The 15,223-nt window shown below is 32.2% G+C and overlaps 1 protein-coding gene and 1 long non-coding RNA gene across 3 annotated transcripts in view; one reads left to right on the top strand and one right to left on the bottom strand.

Annotated features, from left to right (window-relative positions):
- The window catches only part of LOC148612274 (protocadherin Fat 4-like), a 46,808-nt gene that overhangs the window by 23,709 nt on the left and 7,876 nt on the right, over positions 1–15,223 (top strand). For both annotated transcript variants that reach the window (XM_088593538.1, XM_088593536.1), the window contains exons 12-20: positions 1,952–2,495; positions 2,979–3,180; positions 3,642–3,751; positions 4,299–4,448; positions 4,927–5,023; positions 5,826–6,125; positions 6,487–6,635; positions 7,846–8,038; positions 13,922–14,148. In XM_088593538.1, coding sequence (XP_088449664.1) covers positions 1,952–2,495; positions 2,979–3,180; positions 3,642–3,751; positions 4,299–4,448; positions 4,927–5,023; positions 5,826–6,125; positions 6,487–6,635; positions 7,846–8,038; positions 13,922–14,148 — 1,972 coding nt within the window. The remainder of the gene's footprint in view (positions 1–1,951; positions 2,496–2,978; positions 3,181–3,641; positions 3,752–4,298; positions 4,449–4,926; positions 5,024–5,825; positions 6,126–6,486; positions 6,636–7,845; positions 8,039–13,921; positions 14,149–15,223) is intronic.
- Positions 8,248–10,282, bottom strand: LOC148612275 (uncharacterized). Its single transcript, XR_015924351.1, has 3 exons — positions 10,154–10,282; positions 9,785–9,908; positions 8,248–9,318 (listed from the first exon to the last, which is right to left on the bottom strand). It is a non-coding gene; the product is annotated as an uncharacterized LOC148612275 (long non-coding RNA).

Genomic DNA, 15,223 nt, shown 5'->3' with positions numbered 1-15,223 from the left:
ACACCACTTGACCAATTGGAACCAAAATTGGTATGAATGTTCCTTGGGGTATCCTGCATAGAACTGTCGTGGGGATTTTTGATCCGTTGAAAAACGGAAAACCGCTAGATTTAGTCAGATTCTGACACGGGGAGGATTGTTCAACATGATAAGATCTATCTGTGTTCAAAATTTCACTTTAATCTGTTAGACAATGTTGGAGTTTTTCGGCATTTTTTTGCTATTCAGAATGTTATTTCTTTCAAAAATCTTCTTCTCTGACACCACTTGACCAATTGGAACCAAACTTGGTATGAATTCTCCTTGGAGTATCTTGCATAGAACTGATGTGGGGATTTTTGATCCGTTGAAAAACATGGCCGCCATTTCTAAAATAGAACATAGGGGTCAGACAGTAGTTTTTCGCAAATATCTCCAAAAACCGCTAGATTTAGTCAGATTCTGACAGTGTTCAGCATGATGAGATCTATTTGTGTTCAAATTTTCACTTTAATCTGTTAAGCCATGTTGGGGTTATTGCCCTTTTTTGACGCTTTTTTGCTATTTTGAATGTTATTTCTGTCTAAAATCTTCTCCTCTGATACCACTTGACCAACTGGAACCAAAAATACTAAAAATAGAACATAAGCGTCAGACAGTAATTTTTCGCATGTATATCCAAAACCGTTAGGTTTAGCATTATTATTTAAATTGCTGAAATGACCTTTACTATAAGGCCTTCAAAAGTCTTCAGGGATCAAAATTTTCAGGCAACTCCACTCCTTATAAGACTTATTGCCCTTGAAAATTGAAAAATGCCTTTTTTTACAGTTTTCAGCCAATATATTGAAAGCTATAATAGATAGAAAGAAACTTTCAATCGCTGAAATGATCCTTAAGATAGTCATCCTAAAGTCTTGTTGAGTCAAAATTGTTGGACAGCTCCGTGTTAATTTTTTTTTCCTCTTGAAAGACAAACTTTAACCAGGTGAGCGATTCAGGCTCGTTTGAGCCTCTAGTTTTTTTTTACTTTTGTTTTAATAATATGACTTTGAAACTAAGCCAGTAACTGTAAGCGTTCGTTAATTAGACATCGGGCAGGAGATGAGTGGATTTTAAGGTGTGTTTATTTGCTGATTCAATTAATTTCTGACCTTACATTAAAGGAGGTGAATGGTTAAAGCTTTTGAAAACTATCTAACCCAACCGCAGACATGCGCCTGTCGACAGGCAGTAGATGTTGGTCATTAATGGGGTTTCATGTCGTTATTTGACTTATTCATTAATTCATTTTGAAGAGTTGTCATCAATCTGTCTGATGGTGCATTTGTTGCGTTTCACTATATTTGCTCCCTTTGATACCATTCGACGTGATTCGCTGTATATCAAATATTCCGACAACCCTTATTTCAAAATGTTCGTTGAGTGTCCTTTACATGCTTTTTTACACTTTGGTTTATTAAATGGCTTCTGACCTTTAACGGTTTCTTCTTGACATAAATTTTCTTTATTATATGTTACAGGCTTTATAAAAAATGGCGTGTCATTTATTGACTGTTTCATCTTAACCAAAGCATGACTTGTCTTTTATTGGTTGTTACAGACTATGTGTTCCACGTTGCCACTTGTTAGATGTAGCAGATATTTGAAAACATGACTTATTTTTTTAACTACTGCAGATTATGAATAACTTGACTAAGAATAAAAACCGGATATAGTGAAATGTAACAAATGTAACAGCGAATAATCTAAATTAAGAATAGTTAATAATTTCAGAGATGGTTATTTATTGGCCATTACAAACTGCTCGTTACAAGAATTTCCTTTATTGTCCGTTACATATTTTTTATAACATGCCTTGTCATTTATTGGCTGCTACAGATCTTGCATACGAGATTCATACTTAAACATCTTTTATATAAAAATAACAAATTAGTAATAGTAGTGATCTGTATTATAATTTTTTTTTCAGATACTTTGATATTCCTCGGATTGTTACTGTAATAAATGTGATAGATTTGGATTCAGGAGAAAATGGTCGTATCTCATACAATGTTACAGGCAACGCATCAGAGTTTCTTTCTATCGACGACAGAGGCGTAATAAGGACATCTACTGAAAACATACCAAATTATAATGAACGCTACCTACTGAATATTACCGCGGTTGATAATGGTAAACCACCAAAAGATAATTCCACAACAATGAAGGTGGTGATAGATCTTGATAACTCCAATGATCAGTCAATTAAGTTTAATCAACAAGAAATAAATATGACTATTGTAGAAGGAATCCAGATTGGAGCGACATTAGATAGCGTCGAAAAATATGTTAATGCTTCAGGATTTAACGTTTTATATGAAATGATAGATGACAGGGAGAGATTTATTATCAACAGTACTACAGGGATGGTATCAACAAGCAAATGTATTGACAGAGAAGAACAAAACTCTTACGATTTGGTAGTGAAAGTAAAGGGTACGAATGACAAATCTGAACATTCCGACTTAGCTGTGGTACGTTTGCGCTTTGTAACTAAGTATTCGATTGACTTGTCATTTTAAATTCAATTAAATAATGTAAACTTATTGTTATATGATTATAAATAACCACAACTTTGATTTTTTTCAAAGGTTTCTTTATTGCGATTGGTCGACATATTAAGTCAGTTTTTTGGCTGATCATTGCTTTGCTTACTTAACTAAATTATTGTTTTCGGTCATCCGCGCAACGTCTCCCAACGATGATGGCTAAGCCGTCTAGGCTGAATGGCAGCTATCGGAAAAAGCGAGGTTTCTACATTAAACGATGATGAAATCATTGGTCTTCTATAGATGTAAACAAAGACTTAAAGAAAATAGAACGCATACACTTGGTCATTACAATGTTTCTCATATCGAACATTTTAGAATGTCTGAAAGAAAACGAATAGGGCTTTTTATTTGTATAAAGAAATGTATATGGTGCAGTCATTTTTAATGTTTTTGTTATTTTTATAGGTCATTGTCTCTATTGAAGATATAAATGACAACCCTCCGACATTTACCAGAATGGCCTACTACTTTCGCATTAATGAAAGTGAAAATATAGGATCCCTTGTTAAACCACGATTAGGACTTCCTAATATTACTGCCACTGACCCAGATGAAGGCAAAAATGCCGTTATAAAATTCAATACATCAAGAGATACAGACGTGGAGGGTATGTGCACAATTCCTTTTGTGGTTTGCGAGTTTAGGTTTTATTTTTGTTTAAAAAATAAATGGTTTGGTGTAAGCAATCAAAAATCAGTGTGGTCAACTATGTTTTCTCCTTTTTCAAGTCTCTTTTCAGTTTGTTTTCTGCTGATATCTTGTCACTGACGAAACTATAAGATTTCATTGATAAACCAATTTGAACAATCATTTTAGAAGAATATGTGAAATGTAAAACAGGTATTTGTACTCATTATGTATGATGCTTGATCATATTACTAATTTCGAAATTTCAACGTTAAAGAAAATTCAGGTTATTTGAAAAAAACTTACAATGAACATATGCCGCAACTTTCTTTTAATTATATTATATAGGTTTGAAAGTACAACACTGCTTTCTTCAATCTTTCATCTTATTAGATATGCTCTGATGAAATTCAATAGAAATAAAAACTAATTTTTTGATAGATTGCCACGAAAATTTCCAACTGAATGACGACGAAAATGGGTTAGGCTATATCACCTTACGCCATCTTGTTGACTATGAAAACTTGACGTCCTGCATGTTTAATATCACGGTAAATATCAACGTAAAATATGAATGGTCTATCATGTAACATATAATTAACATTATTATCAACTCACTAATATAAAAAGAAAAATATAAAACAAATTCGATACAACTATTACGAGGTAATAAATACATTTTCATTAGAAAAGTGTATAACTACTTCGCAACACCTAAGGTTTTTTTTGCTTTTTCCTTACCGATACAGAACGATTTAATAAAACAAAACATTCGTTTCATAGTAATTATATAGAAAAAGCTACAATTTTTCATTGTTGCCCTTTGATATGTTCATAAGATTAAACAAAATCTGAAGCAAAATGTTGTCACACTGTAATTTTGTATATATATTATGTTGTTTTGAAAGAAAAATGAAAGGAAACAAGATTCGAATCAGGCAAAGAAAACAGTCACGCCCAGCGACAAGAAAAATAATTACACAAAATAACACGTACACAGAAACTCAGGTAAAGGAGCATTACACTAAAGATGTCGAAGCTCGAGTAAGGAAAACATACGTCTTACAATTAACGAGTATTCATATTTGCATACTTTAGGCTTACAATCCAAGTAATCATTCAATGATGTCGACATCGTCTGTTCATATTGCAATAGAAGATGCCAATGATAACTCACCGATATTTCATGGACATGTTAACAACACTTATATTCTGAGAATACATGAGAATACTACAAGCAGCGACCCGGTAAGTAATGTAGAAATATAAAAAGAACAAATAGATAAACAGTGAAACCTGCCGAGCCCGAAAAACGAAGTCTTGTCCAAACCGCATTCTATGTCTTCTCATATCTGTTTGAACCTTGGCAAACTCCCCACCTGTATAAACCGAAAAGCATCTTCATTCAAAAAATGGTTTGTCATAAACAGGCTTTACTGTTAATACATGTAGAAGCTACATTTTAAGTGCTTATACCGATATTGCTATTAATGGGAATATTTTTACATAATCGAACATGTGTTTATATTAATATTTTACTAGAAAAATAATTGATAAAACTTGTCACTATAAAGTGTTATGGTATAAATTGTTTTTAAATAAGAACGCATACAAGATGTTTTAAAATTAATGCAACAATATTGGCTCAGGTATTTTTTCTCTATAGTACTGGACAGACAACCGTGTTTAAAAAATTGCTATTTCAGTGAATTGGATATCTTTATAGATTGATCTGAAAATAAATATCACAGATGCAGACACAGCTGAAAGAGGTGACATACAACTTAGCACTAATAAATCGTGTTGGTTGACATTCAACAAATGTAAGTTTTAGATCAAAACACCAATGTTTTCTCTAATAAGTGGCCATATTTTATTTTGCTTTTTAAGTTCATGTTAGAATTATTTTGCAACAACTCCGATTCTATATAGTCAGTTAAAAAACTCAAACACATGTTTATGTTTTGATTCTCACTATGGAATGACCTTTTTCATGTTATTGCTATATAAATTATATACTTAAGATTAGCCTGCCGTAAGATTAAGAAATCAAATTACACAACGGAGCGCCTACACAGATATGCTATATATAGAACCGTATCAGAAAAAAACTAAAAGTTTTTCTTTAGATTTATAACGCCATTTTATTTAAATATTTATACTGAACTGCGATGTAGAAGAATAAGTTGACTGATTTAAAAAAAATATATACTTTTCTCAAAATAAATTGGAAATATTTAAGTATTTGCAAATCGATAAAGAATAAATGGTAGTCATTTGTAGAACAGGAGTCCAGCATATAAATGTATAAATCAAATGGTTATTTCATGTTTGACATGTAGGGTTTAGTTTTCTTTTTGCTTTTTTTATATAATTGCAATGAACCTGAGAACGATAACGACAAAATTTAGGACTAACGATTCAAAAGTTTTTTCAACGGAAAACCATATGAAGGTTTGACATAAACTTGAAACAAAAAACCTTTGTATACCGTGACAAAGAATTAAGCAAGAAGGTGACTTTATTATCAAATATGTCACCGTGCAATATATTAGCGATAAGATGCGTTGTCATTTTCTATCATTACAATCAAATACGTATACAATAATTATCTTGCATTTTCAGATCGCAATGATGATCTAGTGGAAATAAGAGTTAAAGAAAATCTAGAGCTAGACTACGATGATGGTAGAATTACAAATAATTGTGTCATCGTGGCGTATGACAAGAGTCCAAATCCATTATCAGCAAGTGTAACTTTGAATATAGAACTTCTGGACGTCAACGACAATACACCCATAGTGCATGGCACACCGATCACTGGAAATATTTCACGTTATGAAAAACCTGGAAAAGTCGTAATATCCGAAATAAATGTGACTGATGACGATTCTGGTGTTAATCAAGAAATAACGTTTACATTAGGTATATACATGAAGACAAACTTAAGAAGATGATATTTCAAAATAATAATCACTCCACAGGTTTACTTCAACTTAATCTCTTCTTTATTCAATAACAGACCCTACAAGTGCTCATAAGATTTAAAGATTAATTTTTTATTGGTCACAGTATATATCAATTAATGTCAAACTGTTAATCGGTTGAAGTTAAAAGCTAATGCTATGCCTATTTGAATAAGTAAAAAAACAATTGAAAACAAATAAACGATATTATTCGAAAATTTTTACCATATCTCTCAAAGCTGGTATGCATGTTTACAGTGTTATTGATAATGTCCGTTTCCAATTACACATTATATCCTTATTTAAATACAATTTTGTAGATGATGTGTCACAAACCTATTTTCGGATTAACGACACGAGTGGAGAAATACGACTCTACTCTAGTATTGAGAATTTCGACCAAGATACCATCAAACTTAATGTAATCTTTTCTGATAATGGGTTTGAACCGAGATCCGATTTAGTCCAGGTAAAACTAATTATTTTGAATAGATAGTTTGTTTATTTCTTAGAATTTACGCACAATATGTTCAAAACAAGTGTGCAAATGAAAGTTAAGGAAATAAAGCGGACAATTTGTATTGTATTCAAAAGACAGTATAACTTTACTTACAAAAATCTTTGTAGTAATACATGTAACATTACTTTAAATGTCATTACATGAATATCAGTTCATTTAAAGGTTTGGGTTTTTTGTTTAGTATTGTTCAAAAAGAGCATACGTATAATGGTTTTCAAGACTGTTTTCTCTAATGGCATCCAAATAAATGAACATGTGGATTTTGGAGTGGTAGCCAGGGTAAGAGTCATGATTTGTACTTGTCTTTGGATCGTAAAATTTGAAATGACTGCAGCGACGTCCTATATATGTACATGCAACTGAAAATGAGTGGCCCAAAATCTGTCGGTTGGAAATGAAGTATAACGGACGTGACGTCAGTAATTAGGGACTGAATGTTTGAATTGTAAACACAGATGCACGATGTATGTTGTCGCGAATATTTTCCCTGGTCGAGGTGCTAGTGATATAACTCCACAGCAATGCATTATTTACATGTCAACTATTATTTAAGAACAAATATGACTGTCCCCAAAACAAAGTTTGGTAAACATAGAAATAGGAGATCAATTTAATGTTTAAATGTTGGAAAAGGTAATGGGATTCTTGATATTAAATACTGTAAAAGTATTTATTTTAGCGTTGTACTAGTTTTCGCTATTTTGCGGTGAGTATAAAAACGCCAAAAATAGTACCCACGAAATTGATTTTTAACACTATACAAGGCTTATCATTTATTGAATCTGCGAACATTAATACCCGCGAATACACTTGACAGTATCTGCGAAAATTAATACGTTTACAGTGTTATCTAATATTTCAATCTTTCAGTGAATTGTCAATATTGTAGATACAGATGTTTCGTCAGCAATGAGTATTAAAATCACTTTTCCATGAACAAAATTTCTTAAGAGAATTTATAAAGAATTTCTATATAACAAATACAGATTGAAAGTGAATTCTCATAGAAAACCTTTAGAACATTGAAAGGCAGGAAACATCTTGCCGTCATTCGATCACAATTCAATTGTAATAAAGTCATTTGAATTTCTATTATTTCCATTAAATGGGAGACGGTTATTGAAGAAAGTTAAATGCTATGAACTTTATTTCATTCTAGGTTGAAATAAACATAACTGACGATAATAACAGACCATTTTTCAAACCCGAAACATTCTCTGTTTTCATACAAGAACATTCAATACCTCACTTTGAACGAAGAGGAGGCATTGGCAGAGTTACTGCCTACGATGATAAAGAAGACAAACCAGGAGAAAAATGTTTGTGCATTTATACCATTACATCGATCAGAGGTAGGAAGTCATAAACACTTGAAGTTTATAATTTGTCATGTGGCGTTAATTTATGCATGTCATGAACCAAAAATACCACCTTCATTTCTTATAAAACAGTTACAGACTACATAATAATCAAAGTGCCTCGAATGAAATAACTGAAACTCTGTCCGGAACTAAGGGATGTCTTTACAAAATCAGACATAAGGTGAATCATGTATGTGAAAATAGTTTTATAATGAAAAAGTTCTAACTAGTCATTCCAAAGTTGCACTTGTAAGATACAAAATATATGGATTTGGCAAAAATTTGCACGTTTATTTGATCGATAAAAAAGGGAGATTGGTATTTGGGTTCCTCAAAAACGTAACGACAGAAATGTAGAAATATAGGGTATGTAGATTGAATAAAGCATACCCACCATTGTTTTTGTCTTGACTTTATATAGGGTATTGGTCTATGTATATGTTTGAATGGAAACAGTCGATACCCAGCGGGCACGCCACGTGGATTCAACGTTGAAATCACGTCAGTTCTCAACGTGGAAACAACGTTGAAAAATGGTATTAATATGAAAATTGAAATGACATGGACATTTGACATTGAATCAACGTTACGTTTTGACTTAATTCCACGTACAAAGAACGTTGAAAATTTACTTAACATCCACGTTGGATTAAGGCTGATCCTTAGCGGCAGTGATTGAATTGAAATAGGCCATGTTATCACCAAGAAGTTTTTTTTTATCTTTCGTTTTAGTGATGCAACAAACAAATTTCTTGTACATGTATATTTAAGTGTATTTTGTTGAATCCTACTCAACATCACATGCCTTTGAAACAATTGTGAAATAATATACCTTCTCTTTAAGTTGGAACAACATTCAGTTTACAGCATACACATAAAGTTTGATCTCAATATAAATAACAAATAACTAAAGGTAGGAATGTGTATCCTTTAAATCTTTGAAAGTTTAAACTGATATGGCAATAATTAAACTTTGTAAACCTTCATTAAGGTTTTATTATAATATATTTAAATCTTATCTCATTGCACTCACAGTTACAAAAGCCTTTCATTGCTATATATACATATTATATTTGAAATGTAATTTTTTTTTACAGTATCTACCTATTCAACTAGTTCAACATAAGATGAAAGTAAACAGTCTCTTTCAAAGTAGATTTTATATAAACAATAATGTACATGTATCAAAAACATTTCTTATAAGTTCTGTGAATAGAAAGTTCTTGTGCAACAACTTTTACTTTATCCACTCTGACTCTGACCTTGCACCTCTGAAGTAAAAGTATATTTTCTTTACAATTAGGCTTTAGATAAATAGACCTCTATTTAATGTGATAGACTCTAATATATAACATTACTAGTTTTACATAATTTGATGTACATATAATTCATGCATGCAATTTGTGCATTGTCCATCTGTCAATTTTTGGAAGATTTTTAAAAATTGAATTGGTTATTTGGTCCCTATTATACTAATATTCCGGATTGAAATAGAGTTGCTAAAAGTCCTTGTAATATCATATACAATTTTTGTTTCAATTTAATTTCTTAATATCATCACATTCCATTGATCAGTCAGGGAGGTATTGGGCTCGGAATATACAAGAACTTACAATGAGACAATCATAGGAGGTGACATGCTGGTTCTGATTTCTATATGTTCAGCAAAGGAATATAAAGACTAATGAATTCATCCTTGAGTTTGTAATATAAATAACATATTTAATATGTACTTACAAGAGCAGGTGTGATTACATTGTAAACTCTTCCAAGTGTTACAAATTCTTTCTGTACAATATTTATTATCCGTGGCATTGATGACTGTAACTTCTTTTCAACAACTCAGTGCTAGTTAAGTGTCCTGGAATTGAAGGTGTATTTGATAAATCCGATAAAAAACGAAATAAATATTAAACAGAAAACATCTCCATGCAATAATCCGAATTAAATAATTTATCAACATGGAATAAAGTCAGCATCGCATCAGGATCCCCCTTTTTTTTGAAAAAAAGTAAACAGTAATTATACTAAATTTATCACTATAAACACGAACTAAGATAATAAATAAGCAATCTTGTCACATGTATTATAAAATAACTCACATACTGTTAAAAAATTGAAATGGCTCAATCTGCTTTTCTTCTCGTTCTTCGCAATCCGAGTTTGTTTACATCTTCAAATTTGAAGAAAGCGGATTGTCTAAAAGCGCATGCGCGAAGTGAAATTTAAAAATGCTATTCGGAAGTCCGTTAGATTATATCGTACAAGCTGAAAGGCTGAGTAGTTCCGATTGCATTTAGTACACATTTGCGGTAAATTTCAAAATTATTTAAAAAGTTTGTTTTATCGCATTTGACAAGTAATCAGCGTCAGTGTAATTACAATGTTTTACAAAACTTCACAACTATTTATACTCAGTTTAGAATACTGAACTTTTCCATAACAGTAAGCTTTTTTATTATTTCTATAATGTGACTCTGAAGTGGAAAAACCGTGGATGAAACCATGTTGAAATTATTGACACGATTTCACCGTTGATACCACGTCGACACATCCACGTGGATACGACGTGGAATTGACGTTGAACCACGTCACCACCAAATATTCACCATATTTCTACATTGATTCAACGTGGAGTGCCCGCTGGGTACCTATATGTAGAACAAATTATGTTATACTGCGCATCTCATGCAAGGCTAATAATATATGTCAAGATAATCGGAATAGGTATCAGGCAGGTCGGCAGATATGTATCAGGGAATTGAGTATATGTAGAATTGAAATCTAAATTAAAATTAAAATTAATCGCAAATTTACATTTCATAAATAAAGAAAAAATCAACAAGAAATATTACAGGATCTAGATCCAGTACGCTGAATTAAGTTTTTTATTTGACAACTGTAATATCGTATTGATGTTATTTCATGGCCTGGGAACTAAACGCTATCAAATCTAATCTATAACTAAAGATACATAATACAGACTTTGACATAATAGCACGTGTAGCATGCAAGACAAACTCCGCCCATCTCTCATACTATTGGCTTATTTTAATACATTACATCTCTCCCTTGTTTTTGAATTAAAACTTTACTATAGCAAAATGATTAATTTTACCGTCAATGTCTATAGCAAGATATTCATCAACCATGAAACTATAAACATATCATTCCAGTTAAAGAAATTTTAATTATCCAAAGAAGTCTATAAATTTATCACTCTTCGCCTTCCACAAAACAAAACTAAAATTAAACATTTGTTCAAGTCCCACTGTCTTTTAAGCGGACACAAAGTCATGAAATCGTCGAGGTTTCTTCTTATCTCTTGGTGGTCGATCATTAACGGAATAGTCGTCGTTTGCTTTTGTGTTAAGATCGCTCCTATACCAAAAGGAGACCCATCCACGATGATACTTGTTTCGGCATTTTGGTTGTAGTATGCCATTACTTCGGCACTTGTGAGTAATTGTTTTAGTGTTTCAAATGCTGTTTGTTGTTCGGCAGTTCAATGCCATTCAACTTCTTTTCTTGTCAACTTGGGAAGCAGTTCTGCAATTGTTGCGAAATTTGGAATATAATTAGCACAAAAATTAACTAATCCCAAGAAAGATTTGAAACTTGCTGGTATCGATGGAATCTCGAAATTACAGACTGCTTCGATTTTGTTTGTATCAGGCTGGACACCATCCTTTTATAATAAATGTCCCATGAATTTCAGTGGTGTTTTGTTGAACTCGCATTTGCCTCGGTTCAGTGTTAGATTCTTTCACAGAATCGGGTAAGCAAGGCACGAAGTGTTTTATCATGTTCTTCTTGGTTTTGTGCATAAATGACAATATCGTCGGCAATATTTTTTACAATCTGGTATGTCTTGTATTGTCTTCTCAATAACACACTGGTGTAACTCGGGTGCGGAATTAATTCCAAACATTAGTCTCTTTTACCTGTACAGGCCTTTGTGACATACGAATGTGGTGATATAACCCGACTCTTCTTCTAATGCTCGTCCTCAATCGGGAGAACTTTTGTTGTTGATTTTATCTTGCACATTTTTGCAAAATGTCCGATTTTTCCACATTTACGACATGTAATATTTCGAGATATTTTGCAATCTCTTCCGTAATGTCCCTTATTTCCACATCTGTAACACTGAGTAGTTGCATGTGACAATTTTTTCCCGTTTTTTTCCGGTTACGATTTCGGGGCACCTCGAGGTTTGAATTGCTTCGGCTTTTGTCTGATTTTGTTTATTTTTGGATTTTCTATACACGGCTCGGGCTTGTTGCTATTTTCCATCTTCTCGGAGTGTGTTACAGCTAATTCAAATGTTCTACCAAGTCTCTGAACTTTTTCTAACGTTAGATCTTGCGCTGCTAATAGCTTCCTTCTTAATTCTGTTGATTTACACCCATCGACAATTTGGTCTCGAATCATATCTTCACGTTGGTCTGGCCTAAAGTCACAAGCGATGCAGAGTTTTGAAATTCTCACAAGAATATCATCTATTATTTCTCTGTCGTGTTGTTTAGCTTTCCTGTCTCTCAAACTTTATATGTTTCTTTGCTTCAAAATAATTGTTCAATGCCGTAACAGCTTGATCATATTAGTTCCCGGGTCTGAAAGTGTTTTGAAAATGTCTTGTACTTCATGTCCAGCTATATGTAGCAGCATAGCTCTTTTTAGTTCATCTTTAGATACTCCGGTTGCTTTTACGTAATACTCGAACCGTTTTAAATACTGTTCCCAGGATTTCGCAAGATTCGTTTCACCAATAACCAATAATGAACGGTTCTGGTGCATGCAAGTCCAAAATGTCCAGCCATTATTTTTTTTAAAGTGAAATTTGAATTTAATCCTATCACGTATATATCAGAATTTAATCTTCACTAAAAGTTCTATCGGAATTTAATCTTTATCCTCTGTTTGTTTTTTATAGAGAAAATCACCATCCTTGTCGCCAATGTAATATCGTATTGGTGTTATGTTATGGCCTGCAAACTAAACACATTGTTTTGGCTATCAATCCTAATATATAACAAAAGATACATTATATAGACTTTGACATAAATGCACGTGTAGCATGCAAGTCAAACTCCGCCCATCTCTCACACCATTGGCTTATTATTTAACCGATTAATTATCCTTTCTCTCCCCTTTTAGCTGTCCAAGCCTTTTATGACTTAAAAACGTGAGAAATATGCCTAGGTGCGATGCCCAGTTGTACATAAATGAAGATTGTGTCAAAATCATTTTAATTTAACGATGTTGTCAGTAAATTTGTTGAATCTTGATAAACATAATAAAGAAAACCACGCTGTTTCCGGGGACACTTTAATTTTCTTTGTACAGACAGTGCATATAATGTAAATTAAAAAAAACAAACAAAAAAACAACGGTCCATAATGAGTTCTATGAGTTAAATATTTCTATATATTACTTGTTCAGCCAACCAAAAAAAAAAAACGTTTTTTTAGTATCTGTTGATGGCGTCTTTACATTTGCATTTTTTTTACGTTTTCCATACACCATTTAAAACCAACAAAAACTGTCTTGACTTTTTTCGTATTGCTCTGCAATGTTACATTTGGTTATATGTGAAGATTATTTTCAAACAATAAAGGCTAAAATGTTTTACAGCATTTTCAAATACTAAAATATATCGGGGAAATTTATCTTTGTTTTCATATTAATTTTCAATATGTCAATGAAATGTACATGTAGTGGGTAATATAGTCTGCATTAACCAATACTCAAAATGACACACATACTAAAATATATTTATGGTTTTTAGAAAGAAGATGTATGTAATATATGATACATTTTCCATTCTGAATTTCCTCGTTTATTGTTTGTTATGATGTTTCCACATTGCAGATGACATCCAGATAGACCAAAGTAGTGGTTTCATTAGTTTCAAAAATCCTAATGATAGTTTTGATAGAGAAAGAGAAAAAGATGGAATTATAACGTTAACAATTGTTGCTAAAGATGATGGTACTCCTGTAAAGGAAGTTGAAACTAACTTCACTATCAATATTACTGATATTAATGACCAATTTCCAGTTTTTCAAGAAGTGGAATACACATTTGAAGTTTACCAGGTAATTATACTAAACACAGAATTGATTTGGGATAAAATGGTTGTCTACGTACTAGTAAGTTAAATTATATATGTGTTGATGGTTCAGAAATAGCAATAGCGGAAGGTAAATATAACTATTAATGCTTACCTTTCGCAAAATGACATGCATGGAAAAATATCGCGATTCATAAAAAAACTCACAAATTTTGTACACATGGTATGAAAAATTGATGCTATTGTCATCCATTCTTTTATAAAGAATTAAAGTTATACAAAAACATTGATAATATTATTATCTGTTAGAAATCAACTTAAGAAACCCAACCAAAATAACAACTTTTAACAATATAAATATAATGCCGACATGAAATGTTTATGGTAACCACAGACCAAGCCCTTTAACTAGCTCGAATTTGAGAGCATAAAAAGACGAACCGATCAACAAAGCCTATATTCATAAAAGATCGTAATCCATTTGTCACTTCAACTAATGGCACATATACTAAAAATTGATTTCTGACATTTTCACAAGAGATCAGTTCCAGAAAAATCTGCTACCAGACAAAACCCTATTTTTTGTAATTGGTTCCCAGACATTTCATGTGTAGAGGAATAACTCAAACATTTATGTTTCTCTTGACTTTGCTAACAAATACGTCTATAAAAAACTCTTGAGTTTATATAAATTGCGTATCCTTACTTATCCCTGGGACCTCCAAAAAATCAATCATAGTTTCGCCTTTAGTAGTGCACTAAATATACAAATGTATGGGTTAGATTACGACAAATTCTTTTCAGAGTATACATGGAAAATCTCACAATGCTGAATTTATCTTAATTTTTACATTGCGTTCCGGTTCACTTAGAGAGAAATCAAGGAACAGGAATTTGAACGCCGATAAAAAAAGGCAGAAACCAAAGATTACAACTTGACAAACAAAATATACCCATACAACATAGAGCATGGCATAACCAAAAACAACAAATGAAAATACGTAAAACACATCCAAAGAAACGGAAGTAATTTGGCAACACGGATTCCACTATAAACTTGGAGCATGGAGCAAATGTACCATTGGTGTAAGGGTTTGCTT

This window comes from Perna viridis, chromosome 7 (genome assembly GCF_037379345.1).
Source record: "Perna viridis isolate PV_CMFRI_1.1 ecotype Kerala chromosome 7, ASM3737934v1, whole genome shotgun sequence".
NCBI lineage: Eukaryota > Metazoa > Mollusca > Bivalvia > Mytilida > Mytilidae > Perna > Perna viridis.
This window is presented reverse-complemented; position numbering and strand designations above follow the sequence as displayed.